The 27,252-nt window shown below is 32.2% G+C and overlaps 1 protein-coding gene across 1 annotated transcript; it reads left to right on the forward strand.

Annotated features, from left to right (window-relative positions):
- Positions 1-390: 390 nt before the first annotated feature.
- Positions 391-26,817, forward strand: LOC143063882 (WD repeat-containing protein 5). Its single transcript, XM_076236309.1, has 14 exons — positions 391-535; positions 4,799-4,945; positions 7,002-7,098; positions 7,851-7,924; positions 10,922-11,011; positions 11,903-11,992; positions 12,687-12,770; positions 13,380-13,435; positions 18,280-18,326; positions 18,912-18,987; positions 19,302-19,335; positions 20,036-20,110; positions 25,567-25,654; positions 26,279-26,817. The coding sequence occupies exons 2-14, from the start codon at positions 4,799-4,801 to the stop codon at positions 26,377-26,379; spliced, it is 1,059 nt and encodes a 352-aa protein (XP_076092424.1). The 5' UTR covers positions 391-535; the 3' UTR covers positions 26,380-26,817.
- The last annotated feature ends 435 nt before the right edge of the window (positions 26,818-27,252 follow it).

Here is a 27,252-nt window from a genome sequence, read left to right on the forward strand (position 1 = left end):
AACAACTTTTAAAATTAGTGAAAATCCAGTTAAATTTGTTTTAAAATAATGTCCAAAATATCATTAACTCTTTCTCCGCTGTGTTAAGAAACAATATGTTTTAAAAGAAATTTATGTACAGAGGTAGAATGCATCAAACTCGACTGATCTTTCGAACACAAATGATCAGTGCGTCTTCACATATCGACCGAAGTGAAATGATTGGCCATACATGTCACGTGTCAAAGAAAAAAAATGTCAACATTGCAAAGCATGAAATGACAATAAATAAAACGAATAAAGATTTTTCACATTTTAGCCATGCTGGCTGAAATCTGAGATATTTATTTTTTCATTTATATAAAATAAAAAGTTTAAGAAAATCGACTACGCAAACAAACGAGATTCTGCTACTGGGCATGCGTATTACAGTACCCATGTGCTGATGGCCATAAACATTGTACAGCGGGAAGATGAAAGGGACAGAATAGTAGAAGTTTCAATAGATCAATTCCAATAAAATCAGAACAGCACAAACAAAGAGCTAAACATTAAAGTAAGATCTTCCTTGCTGATTGCTCACAGCTTAAAAAATACCTGATTTTACTAAATGTATGCAAAGTTTGTAAACATAAGCACAACAATACCAAAAGTCAAACAGCCAAAAATAAGTCATATATTCATACAGATGCAACTATTATTTAACATACGACATGTCAAGCTCCCTTTCATTTATAGCTATTATGAGGATAGTAATGCCCTTTATCATCGGGCGTCAAATGGTTACTTTCACCTATAATTTATAGCTTCAAATTGGTTAAAATTTTTTATCATTATTAATCAAAATATCCTTCTTGTGGTTAACAGAGGTCTCAAATCATTATCGTATATTAAAAGCCAAAGAAATGAGAACACCGGCATTGCATCATTACGGAGTGAATTCATACATTCTTACTATCATCTTCAACAAATCTCTTGAGACGGGCAAAGTACCTTCAGACGAACCATGCTAATGTTACTCCAGTATTTAAAAAAGAAGACAAACATCATCTTGGAAATTACAGACCAATATCACTTACCTGCATCTCATGTAAATTATTAGAACATATATTAGCAAGTAACATGATGAAACACGTAGAAACAAACAAAATATTGTATGAACTACAACTTGGATTCAGATCTAAAAGATCATGTGAATCACAAGTAATTTCTCTTGTACACCAACTTGCTCAAAACAACGACAAAAACATTCAAACTGACCTAGTAATCACAGATTTTGCGTCAGAGTTTGATTAAGTGCCACACAAACGGCTGTTTTACAAACTAAAACACTATGGCATCTCTGATCAGGCAATCGAATTAGTCTTCTCCAATAGAACCCAAACAGTACTTCTGGAAAACACTTCTAACATAATTCCAGCAACATTAGGTGTTCCTCAGGGCACTGTACTAGGACCAATACTCTTTCTCATATATATTAACGACCTACCAGACTAATGTATCTAAAACACAGTCAAATAAGACTTTTTGCAGACGACAGCATAATCTATCGGCCTATAACCTGGCAAAATGATTGCATAAAGCTTCAAGAAGACATAGAAGCAGCTATAAAATGGGAGAAAGACTGGCTCATGTCTTTCAACCCGGACAAATGTAACATCCTTAGAGTATCAACAAAGAAAAAACAAATACATTTCTATTACAACATGCATGGTCATATCCTAGAACAAGTTCAGTCTGCAAAATATTTAGTTATTACACTTTCTTCAGACCTCAAATGGAACAAACACATTCAACAATCAGCAGCAAAAGCAAACCAATCATTAACATTCATCAGACATAATCCAAAAATAAATTCAAAATTAATTAAGGAAAGAGCCTACCAAACAATAGTTAGACCAAATCTTAGAATACTACTGTACAGTTTGGGATCCACACACCTCAGAAAATATGTATAAATTGGAACAAGTACAAGAAGAGCTGCATGATTTACTCGCATCAGATATCACAATACCAATGTATCTGAAATGATAGAACATCTAAAATGGCAATCCTTACAAGAAAACCGACTAAAAACCAGACTCCAAATGTTGCACAAAGTCATCAACAATGAAATTGCAATACCATTGCAAGATATACTCATAAAAAGCCAGTCTAGAACATGAATAACCCATCAACAGACATACAGACAACTTTAATGTATTAAAGACTGCTTTAAATTTTCTTTTTTCAGCCAAACAATCAAAGATAGGAATAAATTACCACCCGATATCTCAAACCAAACCTCTACAGACAACTATAAGGATGCACTCAAGCATGAGGTGCTCCTTAAAACATACTCTCATCTAAACTAAATGTGCTTATTGTTTTTGTCTTATAGTAATAAAAAATTTTGTGCATTTTTTTCAAGTCTGCAGAAGATAGCAAACACACAAGTTCCATTTGATACATCACAGTCCACTCAGTTACACAATTTTAATCATCTATTATTTGTTTTGAGATGTCTATTGTCTATTTAAATCAATACTACTCACAACATTGATTATATGAGTGTAGCTTCTCAAAATGTTCCCTAAGTTGGTTTATTTTTGCACCTTCTGCCATGTCTGCAGGAATGAACAAAAATTAAAAGCAAAACCCTGAAAAGTTTATAATTTTCTGAAACATAAATACATTTCAAATTTCATTATCTAGGTCCTGCCATGCCTTAAAACTTCCTTAGGTGCACAGGTTTGTCTGTATTCTGAATAAAATTTGTGGTATACATATGGCTATATTAGCAAAAAGGTTATGATAAACCTTAACGTCATATGGCAAGAATCTTTACCGTTATTAACAGGAAGGTACTGCCATTTAATATGACCTTCTCTTGAATCGATACTTTTCCCATTTCAGGCAATTGTACTTAGGCCTAAAAAAAATAATGTTGTGTTTCCGATCGCCCCCTTGAAATTTTGAAGGGACGGTAGGTAGGGATTTTTTTTTTTTTTTTTTTTTTTTTTTTTTTTATAATATTATGCTTCATTGCTGTCTCGGTTTTGTTTAAAGGCATGGACACTTTGTTCATTGCTAAAGACCATTTGACAAGTTTCAAGATTATTGTACGAGTTTTTTTCAGCCTTTAATAGTTTACCCCCTTTTAAGATACCCCTGAAAAAAAACTAAGTCCAAACCTAAAAAAAATTTGGGCAGCACTTCTCCTAGGAAATTAGCTTTTTAAACCCAATTCCCCTATTTCAGGACCAAAAGTTTGGGATTGTCAGAGAAAGAAATTGAGAAGATGTGGGGCAGATTCATTTATAGGAACATGAACCAAACATCATCCCAAACCTACAGATAGACAAATATATTATATACACTGTACCTGGAAGGACACTTTCTTTTGGCAAAGCATCTGTGGCTTTTCATCAGAATGTCTAAAGCGTACGTTGATTGGCTTACCAGTTTCAGATGGATTAATATCAGGTTCATTTTGAAGAAGGGTCTGGCATGAAAATTTGATAAATTTAATTCCAAAATTTGTGTTGTGTATTTTCTTTCATCGATGTTAGACATTGGATGAATTTCATTGCTAATGTCAAAAAAGGTGTTACTTTCTGTAAAATTTAGAAATATTTTTTTCTCCGCGAAATGGTCACACTTTCCGCGTTGAACATTGAATAGGACGCGTTGTGTTGCCATGTTCAAACACTGACAAACAAAAATAACTACTACGCATGCTCCCGCATATATAATTAGCCAAGAAGATTCCACTTTCCAGTACATTCTAAAAATAAGCCTCGAGTTTAAAATTAGCGTTGTTTTCTTTTGGGGCGATAAAAAGATCGAGGGACTTAAATTTTTTTATTTTCTTTCAGAAAAAACGGTCGGTAGGTATACAAATTATTTTTTTCCCACATCAGCTTTAAAAACTTTTGAGTCGGGGGTCTGAAGGACGGTCGGTCGGGTGACCGGAAACACAACATTTTTTTTTTTAGGCCTTACCATCTGTCACACGCATCCAATTATAGTGTGTCTTTCATAAACAATAATATGCCATTTACCCTGAAGCAAATCAAAACGGAAAAAGAAGACATATTTTCTTTTTAGAATCTGCTACAATTTTTACAAGACATTATCGCTAACATTTGGTTTTATAGTTCCATCCATTTATAAAATTTCCCTTAAAAAAATAACATTTGTTTTTATAGTTCCATCCATTATTAAAATTTCCATTTAAAAAAATAACATTTGGTTTTATAGATCCATCCATTTATAAAATTTCCTGTAAAAAAATTAAAATAATTCTACTAATAAACACAAAATCATTAACTTTTTTTTTTCAGACTTTATTTTCCTGCATTTATGCAGAAATCTACTTCCTTTTTCTAGTCTCTTTGTCATGAGACTGAGAGTAAATATATATTCATCAAACTAGTAGAATATAAGAAGGAACATGATACAATTTCATTTTTGATAATTCTTTGATATGAAAAAACTTTACCTGATGATGGCGTTTATTTGTTTACATTGAATATGACGTCATAACTTAAATAACATCATAACTAAAATCCCTAACAACAGTATCAAAATCGAACAATTACGGTATTTCCATTTCCTTTTTAAACAGATTTTGAAGTTAAAATATATTTGAATTAAAAAAGATAATTCATACTAAATTCGTCCCCTTTCACAGGTAATGCCTGCCTCATATTACTATTAGTATAACGTACTAGCCTTTGGTTTGGCAGAAAATGTTTAACCCTCAGGTGTACATTTGTTATAAAATCTACATCTCTGGCAGCATCAGTATTAAAATATTCCTTTGTATTGATTTCAGATGTCTACAGAAGAAAATAAGACTCCCCAGACACCCGGAGATGTAAAACCACCATGTACCACAACAAATCCTGTATCCTCTACTCCATCAAGTACATTGACATCATCCTCAGTCACAACACCCAAAACACCATCATCACAATCATTGGTAGGTTGATAGGTCATGAAAGAAAAAATGTATGCTAACCGACTCTTTTCTGCTTGTTTAAAGGTTGTATGTATGAATTCTTTTGATGTTGAAATAAAAAAAATCAACAGACCAACAAAGGCAAATGAAAAGAAAATTCACCTTTTGTCACCAACTCCACGACACTGCCAAAACACCAGTTGCTTGTCTTGAAGATAATGAAACTGACACAGAAGATTTAAATGATTATATACATAATATATAGCTGAAGATATTGATTGTAAAAAAAACAGATTCTCACATTTTAATGTGTATTCATGGAGCATATTGAATTTTAAAAGTTATTATTAGAAATCATCTTAATGAGACCCCTGGATATTGAAGTCAGTTACTAGTTACATCTCAAATACAAAATTTGCGGTCAAATATGTGTAGTTTAAATGAATATGTCACATTTATTTAATTTCCTTATGTACTTATTGTGGTTGATATTTACACTCCTTGCATATTATAAGTGGTTTTTGAAAGAAACAAAAAAATGATAAAACTTATGTATATTCTTAAATAGACTGTTTTCTCTACCATATAAACCTTTTAGACTTTTTGATTATTTTAAAGAACCAGTTCAAAATGAAAACCAACATTATTTTTGCTATAAAAATGAAGGAACTCAATTATGGAAACAGAAACTAGTGACAACTATGGGATTTTAGAAATCTTGTTTGAAATGGCACATATTTGCAAGCCTTCAACAATCCCCTTAGGACAGTGGTTTTAAAACACAAAGAACGGTTTCTTGACTCTTTAGATTGGAACTAAGCACAAACACAAGTTTCAGCAGAAAGACAAAGAGTACCTATCTTCATGTAAAAAAAAAATCATGATTACTGACAAAAGTTTAAAATCAAATTGCAACTATTTAATGAACCATGTTTCCAACAATAGGATATTAATCAGTAATTTATTGTCGAGCCTGCAACTTTTGTTGCAGAAAGCTCGACATAGGGATAGTGATCCTGCGGCGGCGGCTACGGCGGCGGCGTTAGCTCACTTCTTAAAAGCTTTATATTTTAGAAGGTGGAAGACCTGGATGCTTCATACTTTGTATATAGATGCTTCATGTTACGAAGTTTCCATCAGTCACATGTCCAATGTCCTTGACCTCATTTTCATGGTTCAGTGACCACTTGAAAAAAAAGTTCAAATTTTTTGTAATGTTGAATTCTCTCTTATTATAAGTAATAGGATAACTATATTTGATGTGTGCGTACCTTGCAAGGTCCTCATGCCCTTCAGACAGTTTTCACTTGACCTCGACCTCATTTCATGGATCAGTGAACAAGGTTAAGTTTTGGTGGTCAAGTCCATATCTCAGATACTATAAGCAATAGGGCTTGTATATTCGGTGTATGGAAGGACTGTAAGGTGTACATGTCCAACTGGCAGGTGTCATCTGACCTTGACCTCATTTTCATGGTTCAGTGGTTATAGTTAAATTTTTGTGTTTTGGTCTGTTTTTCTCATACCATATGCAATAGGTCTACTATATTTGTTGTATGGAATGATTGTTAAGTGTACATGTCTAGCGGGCAGATGTCATGTGACCTTGACCTCATATTCATGGTTCAGTGGTCAAAGTTAAGTTTTTGAGTTTTGGTCTTTTTATCTAATGCTATATGCCATAGGTCAACTATATTTGGTGTATGGAAATATTTTATGATCTTTATGTCAGTCGAGCAGGTTTTATTTAACCGTGACCTCATTTTCACGGTTCATTGCACAGTGTTAAATTTTTGTGTTTTGGTCTATTTTTCTTAAACTATAAGTAATGTGTCAACTATATATGTTGTATAGAAGCATTGTTAGCTGTACCTGTCTGCCTGGCATGGTTCATCTGACCTGGACCTCTTTTTCAAGGTTCATTGGTCTTTGTTTAGTTATCTTGGTTAATGTAAAGTTTATGTGACAGTTGTAATAAAGCTTAGATTTATACTTAAGACTATCAACATAATATCAATGATTAGTATAGAAGGCGAGACATTTCAGCGTGTGCACTCTTGTATTTTTGTATTTACAGAAACCTAATTACACATTAAAATTCACCATGGCAGGCCATACAAAAGCAGTTTCATCAGTAAAATTCAGTCCAAGTGGAGAATGGCTAGCCAGTTCCTGTAAGTATTGTCTTTATTGTTGCATTTTGTGAATCTTTGTCAACATTGTAGAAATTAAGATCACTTTTCAATGAAAGAATTTTTTTAAAACGTGCATGCATGGTCTCTATTAATCAGGAATAACCAATGTAATTATACCCCTATTCAGTAGTAGTGGAAATAGTGACTTACCTCTCAGTCTTTTCATTCTTCAGTCCCATTGAATTTTGTATTATTTTCCTCAGACAAAATCCTCAATTTTTTTGAAATTTAAAATTTAGCTCCATGTGGCCATATGAAACTGTGTGATGCGTTATCAACTTTCTGTTTACTGAATACTTATATATTCCTACACAATGGCTGTACAAATGTATATTAAAAATTTGTGTCACATTTTCCCTAAAAAAAACTATTGATTTAAGATTCATGTAATTAGTTATTCAGCTTCATGTACGGTAATCGTGTTATACTGTGTGATGTGTTTACTCGTCCATACCTCCTCAAGTTTTACGAATACTTTCACAGAGAATCAACTAGCAAAGCTTTCACATCGACTTGCCATAATTAAAATTTATGTGAATATTTTAATTTTTATTTAAGCAAACATTTCGATATTAATTATCTTTCAAAGCTGATGATCAAATATCTGCATGAATATAGTGACTCAATTTTGAAAGTTCTGTAAGAAAGGCAAAATTGTTTAAACATATATTTAAAGCATTTTTCTATTCTTAGCTAATGAATTAATTGAAAGATATTTTTTATTACCTTAGCTGCTGACAAACTTATAAAGATATGGGGAGCTTATGACGGGAAATTTGAAAAGACTATAAGTGGCCATAAATTAGTAAGTATTTATATGAAATATTTTTTCAATAGCAACAAAAACAAAACAATTGTTTGAAAATGCCCATTAAAAAAATATAACACAGTCTTACTAAGTTTGTCTCATCAAATTTGATAAAACTCTTACACAATGCTATGAATCATAAAACACAGACAGAGTTTGAAATTGTGTTGTGAGTCATATACAGTTCTAGAGTTGTGCCCCTTTTAACTTATTTGTCTTTGATTATATTATTTTTATACCCCCGCTTTAAAAAACTGTTTTACCTCTGTCTGTCCTTCCGTCAGTCCGTCCGTCCCATGAATATTTTTCGTCGCATTTTTCTCAGGAACTACAATACAAGGATTTCTGAAATTTGGTTTCAGGGTTTATCTAAGTCAGCTATACCGTGTGATGCTTTTTCAGATTGATCACTTGACAACTTCCTGCTTACCGAACACTTGTATGATTTTACACATGATAGCCAAGTTGAAAATTTTCGTCACATTTTTATACCCCCGCTTTAAAAAACTGTTTTACCTCTGTCTGTCCTTCCATCAGTCCGTCCGTCCCATGAATATTTTTCGTCGCATTTTTCTCAGGAACTACAATACAAGGATTTCTGAAATTTGGTTTCAGGATTTATATAAGTCAGCTATACCGTGTGATGCATTTTCAGATTCATCACTCGACAACTTCCTGTTTACCGAACACTTGCATATTTTTACACTATTAATATTATCCACTTGCGGCGGGGGTATCATCAGTGAGCAGTAGCTCGCAGTTTCACTTGTTTTAACATAAGTAATACATGGAACAGAAATTACCCCAAATATTTCTACATCAGACTGCCAACAATCAACTTCTCTAAGAAAATAGACAACATGCAAAACACATGGTCCAGATCGTCTCCCTTGGTACAGAATCAAATATCTATAATACTAAAATTACGAGGTCCAATTTGTCAGCCGTCATCACGTAAAAACGACGAATCAAAGAATTCAACTTTATATATAACTAATATAGTACAAAGGTGTAGATTAAAAATTACACCACTCCAGACCCTTTTGTTTTCCACGTAATTAATATTGCCAATAATTGAGAAGTTCCAGGTCGAGTCCGATACCGATACCAATAGTATATTCACCTGTTACCTATTACCTTATCTGTACGTTCCGCATCTGACAGGCACACCAACAAACGGTGTATTCAGGATTAATATGTTATATGCACGGGTCATAATCACAGGGTTGACACTACTAAATTGTCAAATTGTTACCTTAGTATTGTAGTATTTTAATCAGTAAGACTTTCTAAGATAACAATACGAATACTTAAAATCTGTGACTAAAAATAAGGCGTATAGGTACAGTTTTCAATTTGTTAGCGGACATGACGTAAAACAGCGAATCAAAGAATTCAACTTTATTTATATAACTAATATAGGACAATGCTGTTGATTAAAAAATACTCCATTCCATGACCTTTTGTTTTCCAAATAATTAATATTACCAATAATTGATAAGTTCCAGTTTGACGGGTTCAAACACAAAGATTTGAAATCAGAGAAAACTGTGTATCTTATAATCGGCATGACCATATCAGATGTCAATACTAATACTAAAATAAGGCTTGCGCATGGTTATATACTTTAGTTCAGTCACAGACCCGCGATATCACAGGTGTGTTCTAGTAGTATTGATGTTTGAAAGGGTATAGATATGGAACAGAATTTGAACTTGAATTCTGAACTGTGCATGGACTTATGCAAAAGATATTGCCACCGTTATTTTTTAATTTAGGGAATTGTCATTATTTATCAGCTAAGGGGGTCGGTTTAAATTTTTAATATAACATTTTATGTTTGAACCCCCCCCCCCCCCCCCATTATTTTATAAAACCACATTATGACTCCCCTAAGAACATAATTTCAAAAGTTTGACCCCCCCCAAAAAAAAAAAAAAAAATCCCCAGTTGTGTTAAGGTAATGATTACCAGCTACATAGTAACATGCTTTGAGAAACTCTGAGTATAACAAACAGCTTTCTTCTTGTATATATAGAGAATAATACATGGCAAAATCCGTATCATATGTCGTATCATCCTGAGACATCAATATCGATATTGGTCGAGGGTGATACGGATTTTGCCATGTATTATACACTTTATCATATATTTCAACAGAAGAGTATTATATTATATGAACTGTTTTCTGATCCATACCACTGGGTTACCTTCAGTTCTACTTTTGTTTTGTTTCAAAGGCCTTAAAAGAACTGCTCAATTACTTATCGGAAGCACCTGGGCTACCTTACAATTTGCGTGCTGTTGTTTTAAAAATATTTTATTTATTATTGTATTAATTTGTGAGTTTTGTATTTTTCATAGTTGCATTTAGTGTGCCAAAAAATATGAAAACTTGACGTTCGTGACGTCACATACAATATGAAAACTCGACGTTCGTGACGTCACATACCAAACAATGACGTCATTCAAAAAATTTACCTATTTTGAGGAAAATTTTTCTTAAGCAAAAAAAAAACCAAAACTGACTATGTAAAAAAAAAAAAAAAAAAAATAAAAAAGTAGGGGTGTGATAACGGGTATGCGATAAAGGGTGCGCATCAAAGTTGCGCGATATGGATTAAACAACAGGCTATTTATCACATATGTAAAACTACTGTATTTACTACTAAACATATGATAAATCATCATACCATCATATAAAACAATAAACATCAGTTGATGCATTGCTCTTGTTAGTGTGTAATGCGTAAAGGTAAAAATGTAAATATTTTCCCCAAACCCTACATTTCTTGCTGAGGATTGGACAGTGCAGTATATTTTTTTAAGACAAACCACATAAGTCCATAATTTCAATACTAAACACTGATTAAATACAGATTTAAAGTTTTGCATTCTGAATTATGTATGCTTGGGGAGGGAGGGGGTATTGAATTTACTCATGTTTAAGTTTAATGCAATTTTATTCTGCCTAATTATTTATTTTATTTGTAGGGTATTTCAGATGTTGCTTGGTCGAACGATAGCAGAATACTTGTTAGTGCATCTGACGATAAAACATTAAAAATTTGGGATTTTGCTACTGTAAGTTAAATAAATATTAGTTATAGAGTAGTGTCTGCTTGAGTGTATTTACAAGTTCTTTCAAGTCCAATTTACAGACTATTTCTATTAAATTTATTTTAATGTATTTGAAAATAAACCAACTGGGCTGTTTTCACAACATAATTCTTCAAACTGCATTTTCTTTACTTAATGTATGAAGACACTGAAGCAGTACTTTGTTGCAATTTAAATCCAGAGTAAAATGCTAGTCGAAACAAAATTTTATTGTGAAAATGATAACATTAACATATTAAGGAATGTTATGGTTTTATTAGAATAATCATTTTTCCAAATTCTCTTCTGAATCTCTTTTGTTAAAAGTAACTTGATCAATGACATTCTGAAGATTGAAATACAAGGCACCAGTATAACGAAGAATGCAATCTTTATTACAATGCGGCTTACTGAACACTGTAAATAGACTACTACTGTTCACTTAACCATTGTGGGGGACATTTATGGGAAAGATTACACATAAATTGTAAGTGTTAACAGTCTTCATGCTCAACCACAACTCCTACATTCCTACGGCCAATGCATGGTGTAATTGTTTTACAGCTTGTAAAATTCTTCTCTACAAGCCAACAGAATCCAACAAAAAAATTCAAAAAATTGAGATTCAAGCTTGTGGATTTGTTTAATTGTGAAGACTGTTAAAGGGAAAAACTATTATCATTATAAATTATTTTATCTGTAACCTACTTTGAATTAAATTTACTGCACAAACTAAAAACAAATTATAATAATTTGATAATTTTTTGCCTTCAGGCAAATGTCCATGATTTATAACTTGTCCCAATATTGTACTTGCTTGATGTAGATATATCAATTATTTAATGAATTAATTTATAATTTTATTGTATATTGTAGGGGAAATGTATGAAGACACTGAAAGGGCACAGTAATTACGTATTTTGTTGCAATTTCAATCCACAATCAAATCTTATTGTATCTGGTTCAGTAAGTAAAGATGATTTGTAATTTATTGTTATTTATTCTATAGATTTTAGTTGGAGTTACAGAAATTCCCTTCCTTAGATTGTTTAAAAATATGGAAAGTTAATGTTGCATCTCTCCGATTTTAACGTATTTCACCACTCTCCCTTTTTGTTAGTTTCGTAAGTCATTACTGATTTAGCTTATTGACCAAAACTGGCTACTTTGAATTACCTCTCTTTAAAACACATCATTTGGACGACTCAGACAATTGTCCTTATAATCATTGTATAATTGCCATGTCTTGATTCAAGGCAAAATTTTTGACTCAAAAACAAAAAAAACCCATTCTTTTTTAGCAATACCATTTTAAACCAGTGACTTGTAGAACTTGCTGCAATGAAAAAATGTTTGCTTGTCCATCTTGTATATGCTTGAAATATTGACAGGGGGTGTCCAGAAAATAATTTTTCAGGAGTTTTTTCTATGATTAGATAATAAAGAAATTTGAATTATATCATAACAAAATTGGAAACAGATATATAATGTTGTGTTTTGAAAGATAGGTTGATTTTTATTGTTAGATTGTTTATAAAAATTTGTGTTTTAGAATGCTAGTTGCACTTTCAAATTCATGTATTTTTGAAAACTTACAATTATTACAATAATTACAATTTGAGATCTGTACATAATCAATTTGTTTAATTGTTTTTCACAGTTTGATGAAAGTGTAAGGATATGGGATGTAAAAACAGGAAAATGCTTGAAGACGCTGCCGGCTCACTCAGATCCTGTTACTGCTGTAAGTTGATTAGATTACATAGCCAATAGAAATTAAGATGGAATTAAAAAGAATTTAATTTCGACACCTTTTGTTTTCTTTGGAAAGAGCATGAAATGTTTAACTCTTAAATTTGATCAATTGTATCAATTGTACATTTTTTTGATGAAAGAAGGACAACATTGATTATTTTAAATTTTGTTATTGAAAGGAACACTAATAAAGAAGTAGAATTTATAGTAAAACAATCAATGGTAGTCTTAACAGATATATTTTACTAAATCATTTGTCCTGTCTGTTGTTGTGTGTGATCATGAGTATTTGATTTTAACATTTTGAGTTCTTTAAAAACTTCAACCAATCTACCATAAATTTAAGATATACAAAATCTGTGATCACTGAGTAAAATTTTATGACCTAGATCCCTGTATCTATATATAACACTTGTCCGACCTAGATTCCTGTATCTATATATAGCACTTGTCCGACCTAGATTCCTGTATCTATATATATAGCACTTGTCCGACCTAGATCCCTGTATCTATAAGCACTTGTCCGACCTAGATCCCTGTATCTATATATAGCACTTGTCTATATAGTTGTATCTTAACATAGTTTATATACTTGTAGGTACATTTTAATAGAGATGGTTCATTAATAGTTTCAAGTAGTTATGATGGTTTGTGGTAAGTTTTGCATTTATAAATATTCTACCATACTCTTGATCAAAGTGAAGGAGATTTCAAGTTGTCCAGTAATCATGTTTGGGAAAGTTTCAAAGTGTGCAATAAAATTTGTGTCTTTCATTTGAGGCTTCTGAATGCAGTGAATAATAGACTACTATCTACTAAACAAATAATTTACAGTTAGTAAAAAATATGAAATGACAAAAACTAGTAATCAGTGTTCTCCCCAGGCCGTTATAGCGTCGCGGTACCGCGACGCTATATTTTTTCACCGTGACACTATAATAATTCCTGCGACGCTATAATTATTCCCGCGACGCTATAATTATTCCCGCGACGCTATAATTATTTTGAAGATGCTATTTTACTTGTCCTCAATTTTGAACTTTCATCTATTATCGATTTAGTCCAAATAATTATGACGTCTGGCAAGGCTATTTTAATTTTTTTCTGGGACGCCTTGCCAGACGTCATAATTATTTGGACTATTATCGATTATGATCATAAAAATTATATCACCTTTAATTGTAATCCCTTTAAGTCGGACACTAAAGGCAATTAAGAGATTAAATAGCTAGGTGTTAATTGCCCTCAGGGTGATAACTGTTTGGATGCGAATATCCCAAGCTGACACTTGTGACATGACTAATACCACGTGTCTGCAATCACCAATTTCGACATGGAAAAATGCAATCACAAAACAATTCCAAATCTATGTTTTGTATTACGAAATTTCAAAGATTGAAACGATTTCTTTTTTTTTTTTTAAAAAGATCGTTTATTTGTGCAACTCTCCAAAAATTACTTTTTTTCTCTTCCGGAAATACGAGAGCGAGGATTTTGGTTTAGAGCTAAAATAAGTTTAATACTTCTTTAAAAAGTTATCATAATTGGCTTAAGTTTATGTTTAATCCATTTAATGCATTAAAAGCGTCTTATTCATTCACAATCTCTTGTCAAACAATGTTTATTCTCGGACTCATTTTCGTAAATTTTTCTACGGCCGCCATTGCACATTTTTGTGTAAACTACGGATAGGAACCGGACCAGATATGACAAAATCCGCATTTTGATGATAATGACAACAGATGGACAGTAGACAGAAAAAATATACCAAGAGAGTAAACTACGCATTAACAGACTATTTGTTAGATAACTTTGTTAAAAATACATATCATTTTGATGTAAATTAAACTCCGTGTGGTGAACCAACGCCTTACGAATCGTTTTGGTTGAGTCCCTGAGGTGGATACCTTGGTATGCCGGGTTGTCAAATCATGCACAAGACTGCAATCTTAGATAATAATCTTCAAAATTGACAACAACACTTCAATTGGACTGCAATTTTATTATGTAATGTCTACATGTTTCGCCTGCTTGGCAGGCGTCTTCAGGACAATTTTTATACATTTTATTCTGCCTGAGGTACTCAAAGTGGTGCATATAAAGTGACGTTATAGTTAACAATGGTAGGTATTAGTAACGTAATGGTGGATATAATTGTACACAATAAAAATAGAATGATTAAAAATAGATTTAAAAACGAAAGTGTTTTAGTTATAAATAGATTGATCTTAAAATGTTCAGTTTCTGGTTAACATATGGTGGTGTCACTGGTGCATAGGTCTATAATGCTCTCATCTTTTGTTAAGTCTATCAGGGAATTTTGGCTTTTCTTTGAAGTTGTGTCTAAGTAATCATAATTGTTCGTTTTATACTGATCCAAGCTTTCATAATGGTGGTACGTCTGTTGGTGGTAGGATTTCTTTTCTGTTAAATAGCCGTAACTATTGGTGCGATATTTATTCCAATCTATTGATGGGGTTTGAATTTGAGAATGTATTGTACTATTTGAATCCGATAGGTATAGATCATTTTCCAGAATTTCTGATGTTATTTCTTTCTTTTCTGGGTAGGTCACGGTAGATTTTCCGGCGATGATCCTAAATGTTGGTTTTTTCGTACTGTCCCATTTTCGTGCCTCAAAAGGTGGCACCCATTTCTCAACCTGGGTGGCCATCTGTTTAGGTGTTCCTGTAGTCTCTGTGTAATTTTCTTGGTCTATTCCAATATGCTTTTCTCGGATATGTTTTTTTATGTTATATCTTCTAGTGAAATTCGCTTCACAGGTATTGCAATTAAAATTCTGGATGGTTCCTTCATGAAAAGTTCTGTTGTGCCTTTTTAGGGTTATTAAGTTTGCCAATTTTTTGTTGCATTTTGTGCACTTAATTCCTACTGATCCTTCTTTATTCCTCGCTCTCTGTGTTATTTTGGTTTTTGCCATATTTATTTATTTAACGTCTCCTATTCAATCCCCAGGGTTCTGCTGTGGAAAGTAGTCTGATGCAGGCTTCCTCCGTTCTTAAGCGAATGTTGACGTCTGTTGGTGTCTTGGTAATTCCTGTAATTGTTACGTCGTGCCTACTGTGATGTGGTAACGTGAAATGTATTGATACTGGTTTGAATTTATTTTCCGTGTTAATGTCCTGAAAATGTCCCCTGAATCGTTCTTTTAAAGTGTTTCCAGTTTGTCCTACATACTGTAATTGGCATATTCTGCACTCAATCATGTATACTACATTGTTTGTAGTACATGATATGTCGTCAGTAATATTTATTTTATAGTTGTTAGCGTGGCTTTTTGCCGTTTCTGTTTTTTTCATATGTCTGCAAAGGTAGCAATTATACCCACACGGCTTGCTGCCTTTCTTTCCGTATTTTGGTTTAATGTCGCTCTTGACTAGCATATTTCTTAAATTTATACTTCGATTATATGCTACTGTGTATTTGTATTTGGTGAGGTTCATGGTGTCTGGTAATCTGTTTAAAATGTACTTCCGATTGGTTAGGATTTTTGGTATTTTTTCCGTTTTCTTGTTGTAGGTTGTAACAAATGGAATGATTTGTTTCTGTACTTGGTCATGTTGGTTCTGTTCTTTTAAAAGGTCACTTCTATTTATAGATTTGGCCTTGGATATAGCTTGTTTTATGATATGGTCTGGATAGTTTTTTTCCAGAAATTTTTCACGCATTCTTTGTGTATGGATTTCAAAGTCTTCTGTTTTCTTGCAAATTCTTCGTATCCTTAATGCCTGACTGTATGGGATGCTTCGTTTTTGGTGTGGTGGGTGGTTAGAGTTATAATGTAAGTAAGTATTCACATCTGTTGGTTTCGTGTATAGTGTTGTATAGATTGTTCCATCTTTTTCTTTAATCACGGTGGTGTCAAGGAAATTGATCCGTTCATTATTCTTCTCGCTGGTGAATATTATCGTTGGGTGAAACTCGTTTAGCCTTTCTATGAAGGAATTAAGATCCTCGCTTGAGTGAGGCCATATAAAGAAGATATCATCAATAAACCTCCACCACACAAGTGGTTTGAGGTCCTGTGTCTTCATAAATTCTCTCTCCAGTTTGTCCATAAATAAGATTGCGTATTCTGGTGCCATTATGGTCCCCATGCTTGTTCCCATTATTTGTTGGTAGTATTTGTCATTGAATCTAAAGCAGTTTTTTGTAAGTATAAAATGCATGAATCTTAATAATATCCATGTGGAGGGTTTTTTGGATTCTCGTTTGTCCAATTGTTCTTTTGCGGCTAGAATCCCTTCTCTGTGTGGTATTGTTGTATAAAGAGATGAAACGTCTACTGTAGCTAGGATGCTATTTGGTGGGATTTGTTTTAGATCCTCTATTTTCATGAGAAAGTCCTTGGTGTCTTTTATGTAGGAAGGTACAAGTTTAATGAATGGTTTAAGGTAATGGTCTACAATTTTTGATAATTTCGCGGTTGGTGAGTTTATTTGTGAAATTATTGGTCTACCTGGGTTTCCTGGTTTATGAATTTTTGGTAATAGGTAAAATATAGGGGTCCTGTATTGTTTTGATGAAAGGTATTCTATTATGTCAGTTGGTAGATTATAGCGGACCAGTTTGATAAATTCTTTGATTTCATTCACGATTTTTTGATTTATATCTTTTGGAAGTGGTTTGTAAAGATAAGAAACAACTGGGACTAATTCATTGAGTGCCATGAAACAATGAATTTCATAAACATGATAAAAAAAGTTTTTAAAGTTTTTTAAATTGATTTTTTTTGCTACTTTTGCTACTTTATCTTTACTTAATATAATATAAAAAATAGTTAATTTTGTGTACTAGATATTTAGTTTTGTATATATACAGGTTGCACTATAATGAACCATTCATTCATTTGACTTATTGTTGGGTAACTGAAACCACATATTTATTTTTGTTTGGCACAAAAGGAAAAAAATAATTCTGTAACTATAAATGAATAAAGAAAACATAAACTGAAACAACTGTTTTTGTGGTTATAGTTTAATTTTATTCTCAGTTATAAATTGAACAATATAAACTAAAACATATAAAGGAAATAGAGCATCAACGTGACGCGACAAATGACATTAAAAAAAATAGTTGTTTTTTTTTACGCAAAATGTGATGCTATCCAAAATTTCTGGGGAGAACACTGGTAATTGTATAAATCCTTGTTCAGAAAAATGTTGTTTCAGTGTCAAGGAAGGATAACATTTTCCTGCAATATGTTTTATTTTCATATGAATTGAGTGCAGTGACACTAAAGAATGCAACACAATATATTTATATTATTTGAGACAAACACAAAGTAACAGATATCCTTGTAAACATTTGATAAAAAGAATATTTGTAGAGGTATTTTTATATATGATAGAAAAAAATAAATGTGCTGTTTTTGTTTTGATTTTAAATAATCTATATTGTTTACGCACAGTTTAAATGACCTTTAGATCATTGATGATTATGTATTGTTAAAATATGATATTAAAAACTATTTTCAGTCGAATATGGGACACAGCATCAGGCCAGTGTTTAAAAACATTGATAGGTAAGTTAGATTTTACTGTTACACAATTAAAAAAAAAAATGCTTGGTTGACAATGAAAATAATGAATTTTAGGTGAGAAGTTAAAACTAATTTTATCCCCTTAATACTCTGATGCTGTTGTTTTTATGTAAGATCTTATTCTGATGATTATTCCTTTCATCTTGTGTAAAATATTCAATAGTCCAAAATTAGGAATAGATTGTTTTATTCAAGGAGACCAAGACCAGTTGAAACATTAAGGAATCTTCTTCAATTAAAAGACTGTGATGTAAAAGCAAATTCACAACAGGACATCTCAGATTTGGATTTTATCTACAAGCTTTGGAAATTCATATTAAAATAATTTCTTATATTGACTGAATAGACATCTGGTTTTCAAAATTCAATAATAGGAGAAAGTTTAACATTCAAGATATTTGTAATGCCTCTCATTTTCAATATAATGTATTCAGTAAGTAAACACTGATTTCACCTTTGATGATATTACTCAATTGAAACATGATTTTTTGGCTTATTTCCACTGACAGGAAAAATTGTGATCCTCAAATTTGAGGTATTTATGTTCGCATTGTTTTTCATTGCTAGATGATGATAATCCACCGGTGTCATTTGTCAAATTTTCACCCAATGGAAAGTACATTTTAGCAGCAACATTAGACAAGTAAGTAAAACAAATTATAGAAATCACTCACCACTTTCCTAACATAGTAAAATTTCGTTATTTTTTATTGTATGAAAATATTAAGGGAAAGTCATTCACATGATTGTTAATTTTTTATCAAATAAAATGTGTATAATAGTTATTTTAAATTTAATAAAGTGTACACAATTGCAGATATATTTATTTGAATACAGTATATGTTGATATGGTCTCTTTGTTTTTTGATTTTTCTGATTTCTAGAGCTTTTCATATGCCAATTTAAAGTTTTCATGAAGACAACATTGTTCACTGATATAACTTATTATTTATTCAGCACATTAAAATTATGGGACTACAGCAAAGGAAAGGTAAGTTGTTTCATTAGCTTTTAGATGAAAATTGAGACCACATTATTTTAAAGTTTATTAAGGGAACACATTTTTGTTTGAAGACTGACCTTTGTGGATGAAATTGCTGAAACAAGATTTGAGAAATCGGCTTAAAGTGTGATAAGCCATTGGTACACCTCATTTTCATGAGGATCATTTGACTACAACCCCAAGTGATGGTTCACTACTGGAAAATTTTGCATAGTTTGATTATTTTGATAAAATAAAAATGTTTGGTAAACAGTGAAATTAACATTTTAATAATCTGAAAAAACAAAGAATTCACCTTTTTGTAAGTTTGCATTTTCAATGTTCACATAAGTTCAGAAATTGAGGAGGAGTTGAAAATTCAAAACAGTATTACTGATAAAAAATTATAAGAATAAAAGGGATAATTTCTGTAAAATGTAGACTTGAGTAAATATCCTACCAAGTTTCACAACAATTGGCTGAATTGTTCTTCATATTTCACATGGAGAAAATAAAAAAAAGATCTTGCCTTCTTTTCATAAAAAACTTTCTAGTAAAAACACCTAAAAGTCATGAACATTTATGTATAGCTTATGATCGATTAATTAAACCTCATAAAACAATGTATTTGTTAGAATATTAGAGACTGTTATACAAAAGTGATTTACTGAGTGTATGTTATTCAAATGTATTTGTTATCTCTTTTCAGTGTTTGAAAACATATAGCGGTCATAAAAATGAGAAATACTGTATATTTGCAAACTTTTCTGTAACAGGAGGAAAGGTATGTTTTTTCTGGTTTCAGCTTATTAGCTCACCTGGCCCGAAGGGCCAAGTGAGCTTTTCCCATCACTTTGCGTCCGGCGTCCGGCGTCGTCGTCGTCGTCGTCCGTCGTCGTTAACTTTTACAAAAATCTTCTCCTCTGAAACTACTGGGCCAAATTGAACCAAACTTGGCCACAATCATCATTGGGGTATCTAGTTTAAAAAATGTGTGGCGTGACCCGGTCAACCAACCAAGATGGCCGCCACAGCTAAAAATAGAACATAGGGGTAAAATGCAGTTTTTGGCTTATAACTCAAAAACCAAAGCATTTAGAGGAAATCTGACATGGGGTAAATATGTTTATCAGGTCAAGATCTATCTGCCCTGAAATTTTCAGATGAATCAGTCAACCCGTTGTTGGGTTCCTGCCCCTGAATTGGTCATTTTGAGGAAATTTTGCTGTTTTTGGTTATTATCTTGAATATTATTATAGATAGAGAGAAACTGTAAACAGCAATAATGTTCGGCAAAGTTAGATTTACAAATAAGTCAACATGACCGAAATGGTTAGTTGACCCCTTTAGGAGTTATTGCCCTTTATAGTCAATTTTTAACCATTTTTCATAAATCTAAGTAATCTTTTACAAAAATCTTCTCCTCTGAAACTACTGGGCCAAATTAATCCAAACTTGGCCACAATCATCTTTGGGGTATCTAGTTCAAAAAATGTGTGGCGTGACCCGGTCAACCAACCAAGATGGCCGCCACGGCTAAAAATAGAACATAGGGGTAAAATGCAGTTTTTGGCTTATAACTCAAAAACCAAAGCATTTAGAGGAAATCTGATGTTGGGTAAATATGTTTATCAGGTCAAGATCTATCTGCCCTGAAATTTTCAGATGAATCGGTCAACCTGTTGTTGGGTTGCTGCCCCTGAATTGGTAATTTTGAGGAAATTTTGCCGTTTTTGGTTATTATCTTGAATATTATTATAGATAGAGATAAACTGTAAACAGCAATAATGTTCAGCAAAATTAGATTTACAAATAAGTCAACATGACCGAAATGGTCAGTTGACCCCTTTAGGAGTTATTGCCCTTTATAGTCAATTTTTAACCATTTTTCGTAAATCTTAGTTATCTTTTACAAAAATCTTCTCCTCTGAAACTACTAGGCCAAATTAATTCAAACTTAACCACAATTATCTTTGAGGTACCTTGTTTGAAAAATGTGTCCGATGACCTGGCCATCCAACCAAGATGGCCACCACGGCTAAAAATAGAACAGGGGTAAAATGTAGTTTTTTGCTTATAACTCTGAAACCAAATCATTTAGAGGAAATCTGACAAGGAGTTAAATTGTTAATCAAGTCAATATATATCTGCCCTGAAATATTCAAATGAATTGGACAACCGGTTGTTGGGTTGCTGCCCTCCAATTGGTAATTTTTAAAGAAATTTTGCTGTTTTTGGTTATTATCTTGAATACTATTATAGATAGCGATAAACTGTAAACAGCGATAATGTTCATCAAAGTAAGATCTACAAATAAGTCCACATGACCTAAATGGTCAATTGACCCCTTAAGGAGTTATTGCCCTTTATAGTCAATTTTTAACAATTTTCATTAATTTGGTAAATTTATGTAAATTTTTACCAAATATTTTTCTCTGTTACTAATGGGCAAAGTTCATTATAGATATAATTGTAAGAAGCAAGAATGTTCAGTAAAGTAAGAACTTCAAACAAATCACCATCACCAAAATACAATTTTGTCATGAATCCATTTGTGACTCCTTTGTTTAATATGCACATAGACCAAGGTGAGCGACACAGGCTCTTTAGAGCCTCTAGTTAAATACCCCATTATATATCATGTAACCAAGTTTTTTTCATGTAAGATGTGTCACACTCACCTATCAAATTATTTGTGTGTTGTTAGCATAGCTGTGAAGGCATAAAAGGATATATATCCTCTTTTCTAATGAGTCATACTTATTATAATTAAGATTCAAGAGCCCCAATATGTAGCACTAAATTCTTGATTATTATTCACAAATCAACTGTATCTAAAGATTAATTTCTTTAAAAAGTTTATAGTTTTTTAAGAATAAATAACCCTTTTTAGCTCACCTGACCTGAAAGGTCAAGTGAGCTTTTCTCATCACTTGGCGTCCGTCGTCCGTCGTCCTGCGTCCGTCGTCTGTCGTCCGTCGTCCGTAAACTTTTACAAAAATCTTCTCCTCTGAAACTACTGGGCCAAATTCTACCAAACTTGGCCACAATCATCCTTGGGGTATCTAGTTTAAAAAATGTGTGGCGTGACCCGTCAAACCAACCAAGATGGCCGCCATGGCTAAAAATAGAACATAGGGGTAAAATGCAGTTTTTGGCTAATAACTCAAAAACCAAAGCATTTAGAGCAAATCTGACAGAGGGTAAAATGGTTGATCAGGTCAAGATCTATCTGCCTTGAAATTTTCAGACGAATAGGACAACCTATTGTTGGGTTGCTGCCTGTGAAATGGTTATTTTAAGGAAATTTTGCAGTTTTTGGTTATCATGGTTATTATCTTGAATACTATTATAGATAGAGATAAACTGTAAACAGCAATAATGTTCAGCAAAGTAAGACCTACAAATAAGTAAACATGACCAAAATTGTCAGTTGACCCCTTAAGGAGTTATTGCCCTTTATAGTCAATTTTTAACAACTTTTCGTCATTTTTTGTAACTTTTCTAAAAATCTTCTTCTCCAAAACTACTTTGCCAAATTTAACCAAACTTGGCCACAATTATCATTGTGGTTTATAGTTTAAAAAATGTGTCCGATGACCCAGCCTGCCAAACAAAATGGCCGACATGGCTAAAATTAGAACATAGTGGTAAAATGCAGTTTTTGCTTTATATCTTTGAAACTAAGACATTTAGGGCAAATCTTTCAAGATTTAAATGTCCATCAGAATAAGATATATCCCCTCACAAATTTTGAGTTGAATCGGACAACCTGTTGTTGGGTTGCTGCCCTAAAATTGGTGATTTTAAGGAAATTTTGCAGTTTTTGGTTATTATCTTGAATACTATTATAGATAGAGATAAACTGTAAACAGCAATAATGTTCAGCAAAGTAAGATCTACAAATAAGTCAGCATGATCAAAATTGTTAGAGGACCCCTTAAGGAGTTATTGCCCTTTATAGTCAATATTGAACAACTTTTCGTCATTTTTGTAACTTGTATAAAAATCTTTTCTAAAACGACTTGGCCAAATTTAACCAAACTTGGCCACAATCATAATACTAGGGTATCTATTTAAAAAAAAAGTGTCTAATGACCCCGCCTACCAACGAAGATGGCCGACATCAGTAAACACATTAACAGGTGAGCGACACAGGCTCTTGAGAGCCTCTAGTTAAAGTGTAATTACTCTACTCGTACTTAATTATCATAATCTAGAAGTAAAGTTTTATTACATGATCAATTAAAAAAGTATTGCTCATTAGAGTGAGGTGCTCATATTCGCCGGGGACACAATTTCGCCGTTTTATGATTTTGAGGTGTAAAAACTTCAAAGGATGGGTGAAATGGAAGAAATATGCCGGTGAATTATATTATTATAACAAATATGATTATTTTTTAAACTAAGACAAAATTTCGGCACTTACCGAAAAACAGACAACGATTTTCAGCCAATTTCCTGAATGAAAAAAAATAATTCAAAAAAGTATTTCCTAGTAATTCTGTGACTGATTGCCCTAAATGTCAGTTCTTTACACATTTGAAATGTTTGCTATTCATCTATAATGAAATTGATTTGATAAATATTTTTTAAAGCTGCAGTTATTTGGTTTTAAATAGATGTGTAAAAACGGCGAATATGTGTCCCCCCATTGACAAAATATCAGGCAATTTCAAACACCCTTTAATCTTACTTTTCAGATCATTATTTTCAAACAAAGACGTTTTCAAGCTTAAGAATATTTTGCATTTGAAGTTATCTTCCTATAGAAATATCAGTATACTTCAAAAACATAGATCTGAACATAAACTGTAGAAAACATGGAAAGATATGGCGAAAATGAGCACCCCACTCTAACTGCCAAAAAAATGCTCTATTAACATCGGATGAAATTAAAAACATTCAGGCCAAATATATTAAAATTTGTTTTCATCCCTTTAATTGACCAAAGACTAGCTACAAAATGTCCCTAGTTTGAAGTAACACAATGTTCAGTGCTAAACCATATTTCATACTTTATTTCCTGAGACCTATAAATTTCTTCAGAAAATATTTTCCAAAAATTATTTTGAGGATGCTCCCTTTAATGATATGTATCAACGCCAATGCCAAAAGGGATATCAATACAATTTCAATTTTTAGGAAAAATCACATCAAAACTGATTATCCCCCTTTCTACCCCATTTTGAAGGCTACACAATTATCAAATTTCTACTGGGAACATACCTGGTGTGTTCTTCAACTGTCATTTTATAAATAGAACCCACAATTAGTGTCTTGTATACTCTTGCTCTGTAAATTTTGAATTTTTATTTAATCACTTTCCCTTAAAATGAGCGCTTTTCCAGAATTAATTGTATGAAGGGGGAGAGAGGATGGCACTTTTATTAAAGTTTGATAGGTGGTGGTTATTGAAGAAAGATTGCTTGAACATTTAATTATCCAATATAAAATGTATGCATGGTGGGGTCAAATAAAAAGTGCCTCCTTCCCCACATATGTTTATTTTTGAAACAGCCCTCTCTAATTTAGCAACATTTGACCAACGTCTGTAATATTTTAGTAACTTAATATAAGCAAATCTCCTCTACCCAGACGGTCTTAAATCAGAGATTATCTGGATTGAGTGGCAACTGCATATATTTGATTTGATATGTAATATCATTCTCAGTCCTATTTTTTTTTAAAGAAATATATTGTTAAATTAACAAGAACACATATGCAGAAACTTCAAAATGTACAAAACAAGATATTTTCATACAAAAACTATCAAGACCATATCCTTTTGATAATAAGACTGTCAGACATGATTTTTGAGTTAAAGGAAATAGCAAAATGTCACTAAAAACATTTCTGATATGTCAATATTATTTTATGCTTTATCAAGGAGATTTTATCTTTCTGAATATAAGTAAAAAATATGATCTGGTATATGTTAATGAGACAGCAAGCCTATGACACAAATACTAACTACACCTTAGATGTCTGAAAATTTCAAGAGTTGACTCCCTTTAATACAGTATTAATTAATATTTGCTTTATTTTCAATGGATTTAATGACTCATTCTTTTATTGAGTTATGTTAATATTTTTAACAATGAGGTATAAATAACAGAGCATGTTTTCAAACTCAAGTTGCATATAAAAAGGAAGTTTAAGGCTTATGTTTAAACCTGAGGGGAAATCCTTCTTTTGTGTACATCTTTTTTATTCTCATGTTTTTTTTAACTATTTTAGTGGATAGTATCTGGTTCAGAAGACAATACAGTATTTATATGGAATTTACAGACGAAAGAAATAGTACAGAAATTACAGGGTCACACAGGTACTATTTTTAAGATTTATGACAGCTGATTTGATTGCAATTCTTAGAATGCACAGTATTTCAAGCTCTGTCATCATCAATTCTAAATGGTTCTTGTAAATTTCCATTTTAACAATATTCAAAAGTTTTATATACCATACATTATTAAGTAAAGTTTGTATTCACTGTCAGGGAAAATATCCTCAGTGATCTGATCATCACTGGAGCAATTGGGATAATGTGGTTCTGAAATGTTGTAAACGTATTCGGCCTACATAGAATTAGTGGAGATAGGGAAGAAATTGAATTCTCAATCTTCATAGATGTCACTATCATGACTCAATGGTTATCTCTATAAAATGTATTTATTTAGCTATAAAACTATTAAACTACAACAAGTTTTTACTATTTTGTGTAAAAATAAGCTTGAAAAATCCAATAACCCAGTATTGCTCTTTATAACTGTTTCTAGGAGTATTGCCCGGCCTGTTAAAACCTGGGCAGGGGTTATACTTTATCAACCCTGCTACAAAATAACAAGCCGGAAAGGTTAAAATTGCACTACTTTATTTTTAAAATATTTGTTTATAAATTTTGAATAAGTAATTTCATTTTGAATGTTAATCTATTGTCTTGAACTTTCAGATGTGGTATTGTGTTGTGCCTGTCATCCCACAGAGAATATTATTGCATCGGCAGCTTTAGAAAATGACAAAACAATTAAACTGTGGAAAAGTGATGTGTAGCAAAGATCTGGCAGATTATTATTTATTATTTTATATGTCTTTGTCAAGGCAATGTTTTTATACACGAAATGCAATCATGAGATCTTTACCGGTAGTCATAATGTTGTTTGTTCTTTGATTGAATGTCGGTTGTATATGATGAATTAATTGAAGGACGAGAATTAACTCAATTCTACACTTGGCCTGCCATTCTTGGAACACTCAATAGGATAATGTCTGTCAAATGTAAACATTGATTTTGTTTTTCAACTGAAACGCAGCTAAATTTCCTCGTGGTAATATTGTTGTACCTGTTAACAATAAAATGTTAGTAACATAGATTTTATACACTAGAGTATCTTTAACTTGTAACAGTATGTTTCTCAGGTTAAAACAGACAGAAATATTCGTAGACATGTGTAAGAAATGTAAATGGTGTAATAAATGCTCATTATAGAAGTTGACTTATAATTAAGTTATATTTGTTTACAGGGGTATTATTTTGAAAGCTGCAGTGGTTTCAACAGTAGGTATCATTTCATCCTACCCCTTCACATAGGACTACCATTGTAGTAGATTCATGAAGGCAATTGTCTTGCATCGAAAATTCAAGTATGTCTCGCAGTTGTCTTATCTCTTAAATTAATTATTTTCAAGATTTTAACGAAAAGTCGTTTATATGCAATCCTTTTGAGAAACCCCTTGCAATTGTATACTTGTCAAGTTGATCAAAATATGTAGAAAAGCAGCATAAACATTATCACAAAAGTTGTATTGGTTTGAATAGAAACAAGTTCTTTTTAAAACATTACCCAATATATGAAATATGAAATACAACTTTTTATTTGGACCTCATAATTCAAACAATGTCATACATTCAAACTGTATTGAAAT

The sequence above is a fragment of the Mytilus galloprovincialis genome, chromosome 2, assembly GCF_965363235.1.
Source record: "Mytilus galloprovincialis chromosome 2, xbMytGall1.hap1.1, whole genome shotgun sequence".
Classification (NCBI taxonomy): domain Eukaryota; kingdom Metazoa; phylum Mollusca; class Bivalvia; order Mytilida; family Mytilidae; genus Mytilus; species Mytilus galloprovincialis.